The sequence below is a fragment of the Somniosus microcephalus genome, chromosome 27 (assembly GCF_052327205.1).
Source record: "Somniosus microcephalus isolate GS21.2 chromosome 27, FLI_Smic_1.0, whole genome shotgun sequence".
Classification (NCBI taxonomy): domain Eukaryota; kingdom Metazoa; phylum Chordata; class Chondrichthyes; order Squaliformes; family Somniosidae; genus Somniosus; species Somniosus microcephalus.
The window spans coordinates 4,510,304-4,528,795 of record NC_141013.1 but is presented as its reverse complement, the minus strand read 5'-3'; the positions used below and the strand labels follow the sequence as shown (position 1 = coordinate 4,528,795).

General features: G+C 45.2%; 1 protein-coding gene across 1 annotated transcript in view; it reads right to left on the bottom strand.

Moving 5' to 3' along the window:
• Positions 1-18,184, bottom strand: part of LOC147099902 (stereocilin-like) — a 40,940-nt gene extending 22,756 nt beyond the window's left edge. Inside the window, exons 1-10 of the mRNA XM_085968974.1 lie at positions 18,057-18,184; positions 16,843-17,025; positions 15,851-15,889; positions 15,576-15,743; positions 12,413-12,550; positions 11,013-11,077; positions 9,407-9,530; positions 8,803-8,891; positions 8,178-8,313; positions 731-927 (exon numbers count right to left, since the gene is read on the bottom strand). Of these exons, the coding sequence (XP_085825100.1) occupies positions 731-927; positions 8,178-8,313; positions 8,803-8,891; positions 9,407-9,530; positions 11,013-11,077; positions 12,413-12,550; positions 15,576-15,743; positions 15,851-15,889; positions 16,843-17,025; positions 18,057-18,149 (1,232 nt within the window). The 5' untranslated portion in view covers positions 18,150-18,184. The remainder of the gene's footprint in view (positions 1-730; positions 928-8,177; positions 8,314-8,802; positions 8,892-9,406; positions 9,531-11,012; positions 11,078-12,412; positions 12,551-15,575; positions 15,744-15,850; positions 15,890-16,842; positions 17,026-18,056) is intronic.
• Positions 18,185-18,492: the final 308 nt, after the last annotated feature.

Sequence of the window (18,492 nt, the reverse complement as noted above, 5' to 3'; positions counted from 1 at the left end):
TTCTGAATGGCCTAGATCTCATTTTATTATGGCCCCTTATTCTTGCGTCCCCCAGCAGAGGAAATAGCTTCTCCGTATCTCCCCTATCGAATCCTTTTAACATTTTAAACACCTCGTTCAGATTATTGCTCAATCTTCAATACTTGAGGGAATACAAGTCAGGTTTCTGCCTTGTTGATGGCTGCTCTATATTGGCTGGACATGTTGTTCTGAAACAACTTGGGATACCTTCTAAAATAAAATTTCTTAACAGCTTCAGTTTTTTTTATCCAAAGTGAGTATTGACACCACTGCGTCAGCCAAAGAGTTGGAGGCAGGGCAGCACTTACAGCAGGACTCACAGCAAACAGTCTATTTAAACACCGTCTCTACAAACTACAGCAAACAGTCTACAGAGTCTATTTATAAAATTAATCTCTACGAACTACAGCAAACAGAACTCATGACCGAAACTACTTCAAACTTCTCCTGATAAAAGCAGGATTATTTCTCCAGCAGAATGCATTGAGTGGAGGATAGTTACATAATACAAATTATGTGCGTAAAATCAACCCCAGTCATTTACAGCAGTGATTGACGGGGGAATTACCCAATCATCTCCATTCTGGCCAGGACATGTGGTGTCATTATAGTCAGCCTGTTTTTTTATCCCGCCTTTAGGCAGTTAATTTAACACGACCAATCCTACTTCAGTGAAACGGGAAACTCCACAAACTGTGGCATTACCTACCCAAACATGTTGTCTTCAGTTAACATGTCGCCCAGCAGAAATTTCTTCTGTCTGTCAAAACAGTAATCTTTAATCTTCAACAGGTTTGCCTTCATCTCTGCTCGGGAGATGGCCATGAATATTTCATCAGCAACAAAAGGTAGTGCAGATCCCAGTAAATCAAATTCCGCATTGGAAAACCCTTGATCGTATAAATTCTGAATATTAAAAGAAAGGTACAGTATATATTTGGAAATGATCAGCACCAGATCAGACTGATTGAAAATTTACACAAGCTTATTTTTATATATAATTTATCAGTATGTTAATTCATCTCAAGATTCAGAGCCAATGAAGTACTTTTGAAGTGTTGTCACTGTTGTAATGTAAGAAATGCGGCAGCCAATTTGCACACAGCAAGCTTCCACAAATAACAACGAGATAATGACCAGATGATCTGGGACACCGGGGAGATCTCCCCTGCTGATTGTCTGATGCTCTCAAATATTTCAGACTGTCAGAAATATTTGAAAGTGTAGTGTATGTAACTGTTCTACCTTTAAGAGAACTATTGTATGTAACCGTCCACCTTTAAGAGAACTATTTTAGGTGTGGCACTACTTTATCTTGGCTGCTGTATACTGTAATACCGACGGTGACCACACCGGTATATAAGTGCTGTGTCAGGATTTATTGGGCAGATTCGCCCTGACCTTCGAATAGTAAAGTCCTGTTAAAGTTACTCTTGTAGTCTGTGTATTAATTCGCCATAATACCTACAGACTTTACAGTGGCGACGAGTTCGATCTTACCCTGCGGCAACAATACTTCCGAAGCAGTTAACGAGCGTCGAGAAGAGGCACCCGCCCTCGTCGTTCTGCTGAGAGAAAACTCGAGTCTGCAGAGCAAGGAAGAAGGAAGAATTCAGACACGAAGCCTTCCATCAGCAACAGGCACTGATTGTCCCTTCTGCCACGGTGGTGAGTGAGCCGATCAGCACGAGAAGCAAGTCGGCCACGGTGACTGTGAGTAAAGGGAAAATAAAAAAAATAAACGGAGGATAAGGGCGGTGAACTCGACCACGGTCGGGGGAAAGGAGCCAGACAGAAGTTGGGCCCAGAGGCGCTGAGACTGGGGCAGCGTGGAGCACGGAAGCCGCGGTACAAGCGGGCTGGGAGACGCAACGGCGTCGTGAGACAGCTAGACCGCGACCGGCGAAAAAGGCCGGGCAGCTACCGAGGCCACGAGGCGCTGCGACCGGGATCGTAAGGCGCGGGAAGATATAAAAATAAATAAACCGCGGTGAACTCATCCGCAGCCGGGGAGGAAAGCACCGGACTGCGAGAGGGCTGGGAGGCGCGATTGGAGTGAAAAAGGCCGGGCAGCGACCGAGGCCACGAAGCGCTGCGACCGGGATCGTAAGGCGCGGGAAGATATAAAAATAAATAAATCACGGAGAACTCAGCCGCAGAGGAAAGCACCGGACTGCGAGAGGGCTGGGAGGCGCGATTGGAAGCCGCTGAGGGAGAGACAGAGCCCGAGCGAGCGGGAGAGACAGAGCCCGAGCGAGGGAGACTGAGCGAGATCCAGCCCAGCGGCTGAAACTGTTCGCCATCAACGGGTTGTACCCAGCGCCGGTTGCCCTGCCGAGAAAAGGGAACAAGGAACGCACTGAAGCCGACGCGCAGGCTGCGAACCCCGAAAGCCAGCGGTCGTCGCCCGAGGGAAAAGCTTACCCCTCCCGCCAGGGGAAGAAACGCGGGAAGCCGTCAGTAGGCGGGGAAGAAGACAAGCGCGGGAAACCGCCATTTTGAAAAAAAAAAAGTTAAAGAAATATTTCGTTGTTGTTTCTCAGGAAGAGTGTGAAGATGCCTAAGCGTAGTAACATCAACGGGTTCGATTCCGATGTGGAAGATTGGGCCACGTATGTAGAACGCATCGAGATATATTGTAAGGTCAATAAGATAGCAAATTATGACAAAGCTCTAACCTTACTAAACTCAATGGGTGCGAAGACATACGGGTTATTGAAGCATCTTCTATCACCAGCTAAACCGGCGGATCAGTCTTTCGCTAATATTGTTGCTGTCCTGAAGGATCATTTTAACCCCGCACCGCTGATGTTAGCGGAACGATCAAAATTTTACATGAGAACGCAACGAAAAGAGGAAAGCAACGCGGAGTACCTGGTTGAACTGCGTAGGCTAGCAAAATACTGTCAGTTTGGGGTAAATCAGACAGAGGCACTGAGAGACAAGTTCGTGTGCGGGATGTCGAAGGAACACAAAAACGACTGCTCGAAGAGAACGATCTTACACTTGATAAGGCTGTCCTTATTGCAGCATCGCACGAAGCCGCAGCGAGAGGCACGGCGGAAATGCAGCGGAAGACAGCGGTACTCAGTGTGGATCAAATGACTTCGGGTACAACGAAATGTTATCGTTGTGGGAAGACAACACACGACCAGAACCAATGCTGGTTTAAAAACCAGGAATGTAGAAAATGTGGCAAGCTTGGTCACATAGCTAAGGTATGCCGGTCAGGAAAGAAGACCAGCAATAATAAGTCACCGCAGAAGTACAGAAAGGTACATAAGGTGACTGGGAAGAATCCAGATGAACAGAATTCGGACTCAGACTCCAACAGCAAGGAACTGGGTAGTCTGAGGATTCACAATGTGAGTAAAGAAGCTGACCGACAAACTATCTGGGTCACACTACAGATTGCAAAAGTCCAAGTGAAGATGGAAGTGGACACCGGATCGGCGTTGACAGTCATGAATAAGCAAGATTACAAAAAGTTATTCAAACATATTCCCCTACGGGATACGGAGATAGTATTGCAGACATACACGGGGCACAAAGTATACCCCATCGGAAAGATAAAAGTCAAGGTGAGATACAAGGACAAAGATCACCAAGGGATGGACATGTATGTGCTGCCCAAGGGAGGTCCACCACTTCTGGGACGGGAGTGGATCAGGAAAATAAAGATAGACTGGCATTCACTAAACACAATGACGGTAGATTCCGGAAAGGAAGATGTCAAACCTGAACGGTTGTCCAGAATATTGGACGAAGCTAAAGAGGTATTCCAGCAAGGACTGGGAACACTGAGAGGAATTAAAGCAAAAATCAAGATTGCAGAACATGCAAGCCCAAAATTTTTCAAAGCCAGATCGGTACCTTACGCGATACGACCTGCTGTGGAGGCAGAACTGGAAGAGCTTGAACGTTCAGGGGTACTGTCTAAGGTGGACTGGAGTGAGTGGGCCACGCCCATTGTTCCTGTCGTGAAGTCTTTATCAAGTAACAAGCCAGGGGGACCGGGAAAGGTCCGCATCTGCGGAGACTTCAAGATCACAGTTAATCCGGTGCTTCACACGGTACAATACCCGCTCCCGCGGATTGAGGATATCTTTGCTTCATTGTCTGGCGGGAAACACTTCACCAAGATAAACCTGGCACAAGCATACTTACAAATGGAAGTCGAGGAAGAGTCGCGCCAGTATCTCACAATCAACACGCACAGAGGCTTGTATTGTTATAATAGACTGGTTTTTGGAGTAGCTTCGGCTCCAGCAATTTGGCAGAGGGCCGTGGAGCAGGTCTTACAGGGTATTCCAAGCACGCAGTGTTACTTGGACGATATCCTGATTACGGGAGAAGACGAGGAGGAACACCTCACAAATTTGAAACTGGTGCTCACCAGGTTGAAGGAATATGGCCTTCGAGTTAATCGCCAGAAATGTGAGTTCTTCCAGAAACGGATCTCGTACTGCGGTCATGTCATTGACCAAGAGGGGCTGCACAAGTCACCTGACAAGATAGAAGCTGTCGTGAAGGCCCCCGCTCCGGAAAATGTATCACAGTTGAGATCGTTTCTGGGGTTGATTAATTATTACCACAAGTTTCTGCCAAATCTATCCACGGTGCTGCATCCGCTGAATGCTCTGTTGCGGAAAGAAGTACCATGGAAGTGGAGCGAGGACTGTAAGAAGGCCTTTCGCAGAAGCAAGGCGTTGATTACCTCTGAGGAAGTGTTGGCTCATTTCAACCCAACGTTACCTCTTCGTCTAGCTTGTGATGCTTCCCCTTATGGAATTGGAGCAGTACTTTCACACAAGTTACCAAATGGCTCGGAAAGGCCAGTCGCATTTGCGTCCCGATCATTGACCTCCGCTGAGCGAAATTATGCTCAGATAGATAGGGAGGCCCTCAGCCTTGTGTGGGGAGTAAAGAAATTCAATCATTACCTGCAGGGCAAGAAGTTCACATTACTGACAGACCACCAGCCGTTGGTGTCCATATTCAACCCTAACAAGGCCGTTTCCACTATGACAGCGCAAAGGCTACAGAGGTGGTCCGTGTTACTTGGGGCACACCAATATGACATCGAATACAAAAGGTCCAAACAGCATGGAAATGCTGATGGGTTATCGCGCCTACCGTTGCCAGTAGTGGAAGAGGCGGCTACAGTGGACCCGGTAGAGATGTTCCACTCATCCATAGTGGAATGTCTACCAGTAACAAATTCGATGATCGAAAATGAAACAAGAAATGACCCGACTCTCTCACGAGTCTACGATTTAACAGTGGAGGGATGGCCAGCACATGGCGAACCAACGCTGCCCGCATTTTCGCAAAGAAAAGAACAGCTGTCAGTGTGCCGAGGAACCTTGATGTGTGGATCTAGAATGGTGATTCCACCCAAACTTCAGCATAAGGTGCTAAAGGAGCTTCACAAGGGGCATCTGGGTGGAGTGAAAATGAAGAACCTAGCAAGAACGTTTGTGTGGTGGCCAGGTATTGATGGAGACATCGAAGAAATAACCAAGAGCTGTCTAGGATGCCAGAAGGTCCAAAACGCGCCACCACAAGCTCCTCTGCATCCATGGGAGTGGCCCTCATCTCCTTGGCAAAGGGTACACGTCGACTTTGCTGGTCCATTTATGGACTCAATGTTTCTAATCGCGGTGGATGCACACTCCAAGTGGCCGGAGGTAATAAAGATGTCCTCCACCACCACGGAAAAAACCATCACAGTATTAAGGACCATATTTGCCAGGAATGGGCTGCCGGAACAGATCTGTTCTGATAATGGACCGCAATTTGTGTCCAAAGAATTCAGTAAGTTCTTAAAAAGGAATGGGGTCAAGCACTACACGTCAGCCCCATACCATCCCGCCACCAATGGATTAGCTGAAAGGTTTGTCCAGACCTTCAAGAAGGCCATAAAGGCCATGGGTAATGAAGACATCAACCTACAACATAAGGTAGATAACTTCTTGTTGGCGTACAGGAATGCAACACATGCGGTCACAAACCAAACTCCCGCCATGATGTTTTTCAATAGAAGACTAAGATGCCGGCTGGATTTGATTAAGCCAAACGTCAGAAGGGACGTAGAGAACCGGCAATTTCAGGGCATGAATGAAAGGCCAACTAGATCCTTTCAGATAGGTCAACAAGTTTTGGCCCGGGACTACCGTACCGAGAAATGGCAGCCTGGAACTATTGGGAAAAGGCTAGGGCCGCTGATGTATACCGTGGACATTGGTGACAGCATAATAAGGCGCCATGTTGACCAGATCATAGGGTCATCCACAAAGGACCAACCTACTCCACAACCTTACACGGCTAATGTTGAAGCAGAGATACCCAGAGCACCTACCTCCGATCTGGTAATACTGGAATCAGATGAACCTGACACTGTCCTTCAAGCCGAATCGACCTTGCCAGAAGAACCTACTACCCCGCCGAAAACTACTACACCACCGAGGCGTTATCCGGACAGAGTCAGGAAGCCTCCAGAGAGACTGAATCTGTGAACTGTTTTGCATAAGTTGTATATATGTTATGATGTTATGTTAATGGGGAATAAGTATGTTGTAAGCTAAAAAGGGAGGATTTTAGTGTATGTAACTGTTCTACCTTTAAGAGAACTATTGTATGTAACCGTCCACCTTTAAGAGAACTATTTTAGGTGTGGCACTACTTTATCTTGGCTGCTGTATACTGTAATACCGACGGTGACCACACCGGTATATAAGTGCTGTGTCAGGATTTATTGGGCAGATTCGCCCTGACCTTCGAATAGTAAAGTCCTGTTAAAGTTACTCTTGTAGTCTGTGTATTAATTCGCCATAATACCTACAGACTTTACAGAAAGCATTTGTGGTTTTGATCTGTTTATAATTAAATGCATGTTTGGTGAAAGCAGGAGTGAAGGTCTCACCAAAACTCTTCATTCCAAGGGATGACTCCTTCACCTTCACTGTGATACTACTCGAGTCTCCTGTTTAGATCTATATTAAGACTTCCCTTGGTAATTCTGAGCTTGGTCTAGAGACGATACTGTGGGAAAACTGACCCTACGGAGGAGGGCAAGTCACTCAGTTAGGGAGGGCGAGCAAGTACGTTTATGGTTACCACCCAGTTTTTGAGTGGGTTGTCCAAAAATTTAATCCAATTACCAGAAGTCTACTTCCTAAAATAGAAATTATTTTTTCCCTAGTTTCTGTGACCTGTGATGTGCAGCTATTGGTTATTAAGGTGTCAGCCGTGGCTCAGTGGGTAGCACTCTCTCGTCTCAGAGTCAGAAGGTTGTGGGTTCAAGTCCCCACTCCGGAACGTTGAGCACAAAATCTAGGCGGACACTCCAGTGCAGTGCTGAGGGAGCGCTGCACTGTCGGAGGTGCAATCTCTCAGATGAGACGTTAAACTGAGGCCGTGTCTGTCCTCTCAGGTGGGTGTAAAAGATCCCATGGCATTATTTCGAAGAACAGCAGGGGAGATCTCCCCGGTGTCCCAGATCATCTGGTCATTATCTCATTGTTATTTGTGGGAGCTTGCTGTGTGCAAATTAGCTGCCGCGTTTCCTATATTACAACAGTGACTACACTTCAAAAAGTACTTCATTGGTTCTGAAGGGCTTTGGGAAATCCTGAGGTCAGGAAAGGCGCTATAGAAATGCAATTCATTCTTTTTTAAGGTTCTTTGAATGAATTTTCATTGGCAGCAAAGAGAACATTAGAGATAAGCTTGTATCGGGGCTAGACAGGAGTAATGTTGCAACTCTGATTTCCTGCCCAGGTCATATGCATGGCCCAGGGGGTAACCGTGGCATGGCCCAGGGGGTAACCATGGCACTCCCTCTGCCCAACCCACAGCTGAGTCTAGTGCCAATGGAAGGGGCATAAAATTCTCCGTTCCTTAAACTCTACCACTTTGACCAAGCTTTTGGTCACCTGTCCTAATATCTCCTTATGTGGCTCGGTGTCAAATTTTGTTTGATAATCGCTCCTGTGAAGCCCCTTGGGACGTTTTACTATGTTAAATGTAAGTTGTTGCATCCAAATATTGTTTAGTCAATGCAAGTTCAAAATAGACAAATAGGGAAACCATTACAGCATTTCCCCCTATTACACCGAGATCGCTCACCAATGGTGACAGAGCTCACATCTTACCAGTACTTGTACAATCCAATCCACCATCAGACTCTGCTTCGAACTTGGGATCTTTAAGAAAGGAATTGGATTATCTACCAGGATTTGCAGCAACCTCTGTGTCATGTTGATGGAAAATCTTCTAATTTTCAATAGCCTACAAAAAAAATAACCTTAATAATCTGAAGGAGTGAACCGGTTTTTCTCTAGCAAAGAGAAGACAGAGAGGTGACCAGCTAGAGGTCTTCAAGATTATGAAAGGGTTCGGTAGGATAGACGTAGAGAAGATGTTTCCACTTGTGGGGAGACCAGAACTAGGGGCCATCAATATAAGACAGTCACTAATAAATCCAATCGGGAATTCAGGAGAAACTTCTTTACCCAGAGAGTGGTGAGAATGTGGAACTCGCTACCACAGGGAGTGGTTGAGGCGAATAGCACAGATGCATTTAAGGGGAAGCTAGATAGGTAAGGAATAGGGTTTGATGAAGAGGGTTGGGAGGAGGTTCGTGTGGAGCATAAACACCGGCACAGACCAGTTGGGTCGAATGGCCTGTTTCTGTGCTGTAAATACTATGTAATAACTGTTTTTGAAAGATATGCAGAAATTGACTTCCGACCGTTCCAGCTGGAAGGGGTTACTTACTGGAGGTCGAAGAGTAGTTGAGGTCGCATGCTCTGCATGGTCTCTGTAGAAAGGACAAAGCGGTTCACTGCTTCCAAAATGCAATTTCTCTGTAAAAAAAGGGCACGGTGTTGCTTTAGATCCTTAGACATTTTTTTTAAATAGTGAACTTAAAAAAAACAATGTTTTCATGTTTGATTAAAGAGCGAGTCTCGTCTCTGGTTTAACTTATAGAATCTTACAGCACAGTTGGAGGTTCCACCGTTGATCAGTGAGCTTATTCAGTGACAGGCCTGTGACGCAAGCAGAGGGTGTCATGAATCTTACCATTCATGTAGAAATGACTCATGAAGTAACACTGGGCAGCCAGCTGGTGGCGCCGTCCAAGGAAAGTATAAATACTCGGGCGTGGGCCCAGCTTGCTCAGGATGTTTCTGTAACCAGGAACTAGTGATGTAACTAGAACTCATGGTTGTGAAACAGTTGATTAAAGCCTTGTTTTATACTCAACCAAGTGCTCAATTCAATTCAATTTTATTTGTCATATATGCAGCAGACGTGTGTACTGCACAATGAAATGTTGATTTTTATGAGTAGTTTTCTTACGTCAGAGAGCTGAACTTACCAGGGGCACCGGCAAGTCAATCGGCAGATCCCGGAAAAATCGTAGGAGTTTCAGGAATGTATTGGGTGTCACTAGATATTTCAGAGTTGGACAATCCACTCCACGTGCCACAAATCCAAGAGAACTGAAGAACATACAAGGTGTTAAAATAAATCAAAGTCATCAATTTCTACATGTGACTAAAAGGTTTATGCATGAAACCAGCATTGCACACTGCAGGGTGGCATCCAATTAACATGAAGTATTTACATCCAGACATTTGCTGCATATGTAACCCTTAGTTTCGGCACTCTGACTTTAGTGAAATGTAATCCAGTTATAGAATGTGCCTTGTGAGGGCAGTCTGAGCTGCATAACACCAGGGTGGAGTACTGATGGTGGCTAACACCAGGGTGGAGTACTGATGGCGGCTAACACCAGGGTGGAGTACTGATGGTGGCTAACACCAGGGTGGAGTACTGATGGTGGCAGCAATGGGAACTACTTTTGGTGATGAATGAAGAACATCATACAAGTGTGTCAGCCGTGCTCAGTGGGTCGCACTCTCTCTCACCTGAGTCAGAAGGTTGTGGGTTCAAGTCCCACTCCAGAAATTTGAGCACATAATCCAGGCTGACACTCCAGTGCAGTACTGAGGGAGTGCCGCACTGTTGGAGGTGCCGTCTTTCGGACAGGATTTTAATCAGAGGCCCCGTCTCAGGAAAATTCCATGCTCCAAAATTTCTCTGTGTAACAAAGTTTCTCCTAAATTCTCTTCATGACTACTTTAAATTTGAGACTCTTTGTCACTAACTCTCCAGAGCGGGCTGCATAGGGTGACACCACTAGTCCTGGCTAGGATAATTCCCCCATCAATCTCACTTGGAGACTGCACTGCTGTAAGTATCTGGGATTGATTTTATGCACGTCATTTGTATTCTGTAACTATCCTCCACTCACTGCATTTTGCTGGAGAAATAATCCTGCTTTTATCGGGAGAAGTTGCTGCAGTATCGGTCATGAGGTCTGTTTGCTGTAGTTCATAGAGACTCTTTAGACTGTTTGGTGTAGTGCGTTGTTTAAACAGACTCTGTACGCTGAGTAAATAGACTCTTTGCTGTAAAATAGACTGCTTGCTGCGAGTCCTGCAGTAAGTCCAGCCCCACCTCCAACTCATTGGCTGATTGGCTAACACAATAGACACTCTGAAGAATATAACAGCGCATGAATATCAGTCCTGATTCTAACGCAGAGAGGATGCAGGGAAGATGCAAATTATTGAAGAGCTTCCTCAATAGCTCAATGTATAAATAGTGCTCCTGACCAGGTAGGTGTCAGGTTGAAGGTCTGGTCGGCAGTGGGAGCTCTGCAACGGCCCTCAGTCTCCATAGCCTATGGAGGGGGACAAACAGCTAAGATCGCCACTCCTGACTGCCACGCTTGTTGAAGCGTGTGGACATCAGGATCAGACTTGGCCATGATGCATTCAGCAGAACAGCCCAATGACTGTCACTATCTCCAAGCTCAGACATGGTCCTATGACGCCGTGTCATATCTTCAACAAGCTCTGCAGCTTAGTGTGTTGTACAGTTCCATTGCTGGAAAAAACAAGCTCAGAGCAACTTACCTGAAGAGATCTTCAGTCATATTGTGGCCATTTGCTTCTAAAATTTTCCCAAAGAGCATCTGTGCCTGTAACAAGGGAAGAATTCTCTTGGAGCATCAAGTGACACGGCCAGAACTTCTCTTAGTTTCCATGCACACCCCTCTAAACATAAACTTAGCTTTTATTTTTTTTAAAACCTCATGCTTTATCCCCTCCTGAAGCATAACTCTTGTTGGTTGTGGTTCAGAAGGTATCTGCCACAAGCTAGGATCTCCCCCAAATGGCCACTCTTCATGAGCGAGCAGAGATAGCAAGGATCTGTGTTAGCATTCAACCTCCTTCCCTCTGTGGTTCACAACAACACACTTTGAGTAAGCATGAGACACTTGATGGTGGAGTATATATGGAGCAGACTTTATTGATATACAGCGCAGGTGATCGGCCTAACTGTATAGAGAGCAGCTTCTCGGTTTCTGTATCTTTCGAGCTCTCCAGAAACCTGTTGAAAACCATGCTCCTTTATACACCAAATAATATTTTGCCTACATCAAAGGTCCATGTCACAGATAAGATCTCATGACATATCTGTTCCCAAATCCTTTGAAGACAGTCTAATCATGTAAACAGTTGCAGTTGTTTGCTCCAAAGTTACTGCCCTTAAACAAGACTTCCTGACGTAACTGTTAGGAACATAGGAACAAGATAAGGCCATTCAGCCCTGTGAGCCTGTTCCGCTATTCAATAAGATCATGGCTGATCTGTGACCTAACTCCATATACCTGCCTTTGGCGCGTATCCCTTAATAGCTTTGGTTAAAAAAAAGCAATCAATCTCAGATTTAAACTTAACAATTGATCCAGCAAATGTTCTTAACCTCTTTGAAGAATAGGGTTTATTAACCGTTATCTTTCTATACTAGAGTTAGTGGATCCCTCTGCCTATGTTTATTACTCTAGCCACCAAAGTTACACTTTAATCACTCATGACTGACATCAATACTGTCCCTTATTTTCTTACAAAAGCACTTTTCGTATAGAACATTTGAACACTAAAAGCATAAGGCAAGCCAGGCTTTCCTTTTACAACATTTCAAAGTCATCCTGTTTATCTTGGAAAGCCTGTTGTTCTAAGATACAAAGAAGTTCGATCAACTCTCCAGGACATCCAAGTTATTTGATAACAGATGTCATCACAGCCAAATTCAATCTTGTTCGCACCCAGAATGCACATGCACGCATATTCAGCACAGGTTCCCAGACAGGATTCAGGAGAGGGAACACTGGCCAGTTGCCCCCTCCTTAACCCAGATACTTCCTGCCTTAACCAGCTGAGCTACCTGGGGAGGAGCCACTTATTTATACTTTATAACAGGACTTCAGAAAGAGTTAGTCAAAAAATGTTTGTCAAATTGAAAATATTACCTGTTGCACAGACCATTTTATTTGCGTTGTGTCATTGGCGTTGGACAATAGCATGTTCACCGTTGAACTCAAAGATATTAGAGGAATGTCCTTTACAAGAGAATCCAAGTCTTTGAGCCACTTCATATTGTCAGATTTCTAACAAAAAAGTGACAAATAGAAATGCATTGCTTTAAGAATTAAAAATACATTTTGTCTATTTTACACCCTTCTAAAATACACACCTCTGGACTCAATGCAACATTAGCATACAGATCAGATACACGGCAGTTATACAGTGCAACACCCCACAAAATGGTTTTGGCATCACAGCCGTGCAAAACATGCAGTATAACTACAGTCTAATTCGGCATCAGTTCGGCATTGTGCATCAGGTGTGAAATCACCTGAGGGAGAGTCTCACTCCACCTCATTTCAGTTGGGACAGAGGTAGAGTTTCATAGATTCATAGGAACTTACAGCACTGAAGGAGGCCATTTGGCCCGTCGTGCCTGTGCTGGCTCTTTGAAAGAGCCGTCGTGCTTAGTCCCACTCCCCCGCTTTTTGTCCGCAACCCTGCAAGTTGCTCATCCTCAAGTACCTGTCTAACTCCGTTTTAAAATTATTTATGGAATCAGCTTCCACCACCATTTCAGGTAGAGCGTTCCAGATCCCAAGTTATTTCAACTGACCTCAACTGGGCTTGGGAGTGGAAAAATCTAGGGTTCCAGCTCCTGGTTGTGATTCAGTTATCTGCACATGTGGATTTCAGATGAGGATAATAATGGCATCGGCTGGGATAACCCCATGGTCAAATAGCCTAGGTTCGTACATGTAGAATTGATACTTAGGTGAGGTGACGTGTGAGGGGGGGGCTGGCACCTGTGGAACTACAAGGTAAAGAAGAAAGGACTTGCCTTTCACGACCTCAGGACGTCCCAAAGCGCTTTACAGCCAATGAAGTACATCTGAAGTGTAGACACTGTTGCATGCAGCAAGCTCAAACCACAAACAGGTAATCTGTTTTCTTTTTTAGTGCTGTTGATTGAGGGATTAAATATTGGCCAGGACACCGGGGATAACTCCCCTGCTCTTCTTTGAATAGTGCCATGGGATCTTTTACATTCACCTGAGAGGACGGACAGACGGGGCCTCGGTTTAACGTCGCATCCAAAAGACGGCACCTCCGACATTGCAGCGTTCCCTCAGTACTGCACTGGGAATGTCCGCCTAGATTTTTGTGCTCAAGTCTCTGGAGTGAGACTAGAACCCACAACCTTCTGACTCATACACGAGTGCGACCCACTGAGACACAACTCAGACAGTCCCAGTGGGGAACTGCACTTACAGGGAGGATGGGTTGAAATTTTGGCTGGACAGTACTCTAGCCTATCTCCGACCTTCACACCCATCAAGCGCGACCGCTTTGGGAGTGCAGCATTGGTGAGTCCACCCTCCTATCCCTAGAGTCAGCACCTCAGGATAGGAAGGATGAAAATCGGAGGGCAGAAGGGGAGAACAGAATAACATTCTGAACTCAACAATTATTTAAGGACAAACATCAGCGAAACATAGAAAAACAGAAGCAGGAGTAGGCCATTCAGCCCTTTGAGCCTGCTCCGCCATTCAATATGATCATGGCTGATCCTCTATCTCAATACCATATTCCTGCTCTCTCCCCATACCCCTTGATGCTTTTTGTGTCTAGAAAGTGTACCAAAATCTGAAATAATTAAGAAATTATATTAAATATAATTAACAAAGTGACTGACCAGCCTGATTTATGAGACTGATTTCTGCGGTCAGGTTACCAAACAGTCCACTGTTACCGAACTCTGACAAACGAATGGTTCAGGTTACTGTAAACTCAAACTTGTTCTTGGGGCAGGTCCAGGAAAGGTGTCAGAATACTTTAACCAATCACTCACCTCGACCAGGTTCAAATATCATTCCTTAATGAAATTTCACACTGCCAAAAGCCCTTTACAAACTACAGACTAATCTATTATTCAGGATCTATCCAGCCACAAAGTCCTTTGCTCTGGTACACATTTATCAAGCAACGCTGGCTGATAGTGATCAAATATTTAAATTACTTTTAAATGTTAATTCCCTGGTGTGATTAATGTGTGGTCAAAATTATTGTCTTCTAACACACAGACGGTTGAAATCGAGAAGGAGGAGGCCTGAATTCTCAGAGACAAAGGTTAATACTCACAGTTCTCTGTGGAGAGACGGGAGAAGCTGGGTTTGTTCTCCTTAGAGCACAGCAGAACAGAGGAGGTTAAGAGGAGTTCAAAATTATGAATGGTTTTGATAGAGTAAATAAGGAGAAACTGTTTCCAGTGGCAGAAGGGTCGGTAACCAGAGGACACAGATTGAAGATGATTGGCAAAAGAACCAGAGGCGACATGAGGAAACATTTTTTTACGCAGCAAGTTGTTGTGATCTGGAACGCGCTGCCTGAAAGGGCGGTGGAAGCAGATTCAACAGTAACTTTCAAAAGGGAATTGGATAAATACTTGAAGGGAAAAAATTTACAGGACTATGGGGTAAGAGCAGGGGTTAATTGGATAGCTCTTTCAAAGCATCAGCACAGGCATGATGGGTCGAATGGCCTCCTTCTGTGCTGTATCATTCCATAAAAGAAAGACTGACGTGCATTTATATAGCGCCTTTCACGACCACCGGACATCCTAAAGCGCTTTACAGCCAATTAAGTACTTTTTGAAGTGAAGTGTAGTCATTGTTGCAATGTAGGAAACGCGGCAGCCAATTTGCGCACAGCAAGGTCCCACAAACAGCAATGTGATAATGACCAGATAATCTGCTTTTAGTGATGCTGATTGACGATAAATATTGGCCAGGTCACCGGGGAGAACTCCCCTGCTCTTCTTCGAAAGTGGCCGTGGGATCCACCCGAGAGAGCAGACGGGGCCTCGGTTTAACGTCTCACCCGAAAGACGGCACCTCCGACAGTGCAGCATTCCCTCAGTACTGCACTGGGAGTGTCACATTAGACATTATGCTCAAATCTCTGAAGCAGGACTCGAACCCGCAACCTCCTGATGCAGAGGCAAGAGGGCTACCCACTGAGCCACGGCTGAAACCTGACACAGCGATAGAAAGCGTTACAATGAGAGCGAGGAAGAGAGATAAAATGGTGAGATCTTCTGATACCAACCCATAGCTTATTTACAATGATCAGCTTCTGGACAGGATTCACTTTACGTTCATACTCTGCCATGCTGGGCAGGACGTGCACTATTAGAGACGCTGGAATGACTCGCAGAATCGATGGGCTGAGACCTATCACTGCCGACCCCAGGCTGCTCAGCAACTCCTCTGTAATCTGCAGCGTGACAAAGAGAAAAGGACTGTGAGCAATGCTTCAAATCAAATCCCTAAACTGTTACACATTGCACCCGACAAATTAATTACAATCTGTGCAATACTTACAGACACATTTTGAAGTATCTTGTCAATTATTTCCCTGGCCTGAAATAAATGTTATAAAATATTAATACATAAACTTCTAAGACATCATTTGATTGGAGATGTGTTGGAACTACTGAATCCCAGGCAATGTTCCCCCTAAATTTTTTTTGTGCGCGCAGTCCATTCAAATTTCCGCACAGGCACGTTTTTTTTTTCATTCAAAAGCCTGCGTGGGACCTCCAGACCACTGCACTACTGTGCAGCTAAACAGGAACATTGCTCATAGGGCCTTATAGCCAATAGAGACAGGAGACTTGCATCAAATCAGTCTGCACTGACCACTCACATACCTTTGTAACCGTAATGACGTTTATTTCAAAATAAATAGTTTTGGTCACGAGGGTAGATTTTCCAGTCCCCATGGGCTGGGGGCCCAGGACACCTGGGCTATCGCACCGGATGTCTGCCACTCTTGTGCCCGTCAGCTTCTGACCGGCCTACAGGGCTCTTACCCAACACGGGCGAGAACTAGAAGGCAGACACTGCTTCCGTGTGAAAGGAATCTCACCATCACCACACTTACTAATTATAGAAACACACCGGGATGTTTAACTAAAGTAAACCTACCACTATTGTTAATAAATCAAATGAGTTTCCGAATAATTTGATTTGCTCTTTAAAAAATGTCACCTCCACAATGGTGGAGTCTATCTTGCCCAAATTATCACGGTCAAAGTGGCTGTCAGGTGATGTACCACCATTTTGAAGTTGCTGCCCAACCTCCCCCAACTCATTGATGCTGCAATATTTTACTGCCAATCAATAAATCAGTCACTCTCTTCTCTTGGCCCCTTACCCACAATCCCACATCTCTCCTTCTCCTACCTCATTTTTCCCAGTCAGAAAGTCCCCCGTATCTCTCCCTCCTCCCAGATACAGATTTGGGAGCATCAGTTGAAAACACAACTGTAAAAATATACGACAGTACTGAAGGGTATCAAAGGAAAAATTACCTGGACAGGAGAGAAGTTCATTGTACTGAGCTCCGGGAGCATGGCTTGTATTTGTACAGGATGAAGCTGTTTTATAAAGGATAACCCAAGGATTGGAAGGAGCCCAGCCATACCCGATAATTCATCGGTTATCAAGACTCCTTGGTTGGTTACACTAGTTGTTCTGACCAAAAACTCGGTGAGCTGTATGTAAAGAAATAGGGGCAATAGCGGCATTAGCGGAGATACCAACCCAAGCTGCTTTAGGCTTTTCAAGAATATTTTCATATGCTGCCAACCTCCCACGGCATTGCTCACCCCGAGTCGGAGTGTACGCTGTTTTATAACAAAGCGTGATGGAAAATGTGCAATAGGGTAAGTGTTACAGGAAGCAAGTGTGACGCTTACAGGAAGTGCTCACTATTCACAAGACTTTTTAGTATATCACTAGCAGAGTGGCTCACGGTGAATCAGATGATACACTGTTTTGCTATCCTTGTGATCACATAGATAGACCCTCTGTGGCACCCACACTGACGTGAAAGTTAACAAAACTCTTCAATATATGAGTGAGGTAAAAATAAAAGCTTCTGTTTAGCTAACGACGCACGGGGTTATTAATGCACAAATCAGCCAGCAAGTTCAGGGGATGAGGAGATATGCCGTGAGTCGCGAATCTCCGGAGCTTGCTGGTCGATTCACGCCGCTCCGCAGTTTGCTTCGCACAAACAGCATCTTGTCCTCAGCCTCCCGGGTATTTTCATGAACTTGTTGGATTTGCACATTAATTGTCCATCAAACTCACTGCAGAGAGTTAGAGCTCATGATTAACAGCGTAAGCACCCTTTTAACGACATGATAATTATTGATGCAATGCCAATCAACCTCTCCGGCTCAGAAAGGGAATAATTTTAATTGTTGAGTCTCATTCCTGCAAGTAGCAAATTCTTCTTGGAGATTTTTTAAATGTCAAATTTAAATTTTTAAATTTTATTTCTTACTTTTCCTTTGTCTCTCTTTCCTCTCTCTCTCAATCCAATCTTTCCCTCTCTTTATTTTTATTTCCGTACCTGATTCCCTTCTCCGATGTTCCTGTTTCTTTCGCAACCTTTAAAGCTCATTGGTTAAGGAGACAGACTGTTGGTCCCGTCGTTCTCCCAGGTCCCACTGCCCTCGCTGCCCCGTTATCAGCTCGCAATTCCAGCAAGAATGCTAGTTGTATAAAGCTAACTCACCAGTTCATTAGGGACAAAGATTTGATCACCAATGCAGGTTAGCAATTGTTTCTTGATAATATCAAACACTTGCAGATTCTGTTTGTAGGGCATCAGGTCCTGGGTGGTTGCAGAACATATCAATCTGCCCAGTCTAGAAATGAGAGAAACCCCAGTGAGAAATCTGCTTACATTCTGTACAATCATGGAGGGAAAAAATGCATCTATTTTTCAATTCCATGCAGCACTCACTCCCTCTCCACTCAAAAATGGAGAGAATAATTGTGTAGGAAGGAATTCCCCCCCCCCCCACCCCCCAAAAAAAAATCAAGGTCTACAAAAGATCATGCCGTCTATTCAAGCTTGTCCATCTGGTACCCTAACTCTCCCAGCCCAGCAGATCACAATCATACAGCACAGTAGGGAGCCATTCGGCCCATCGTGCCTGTGCCGGCTC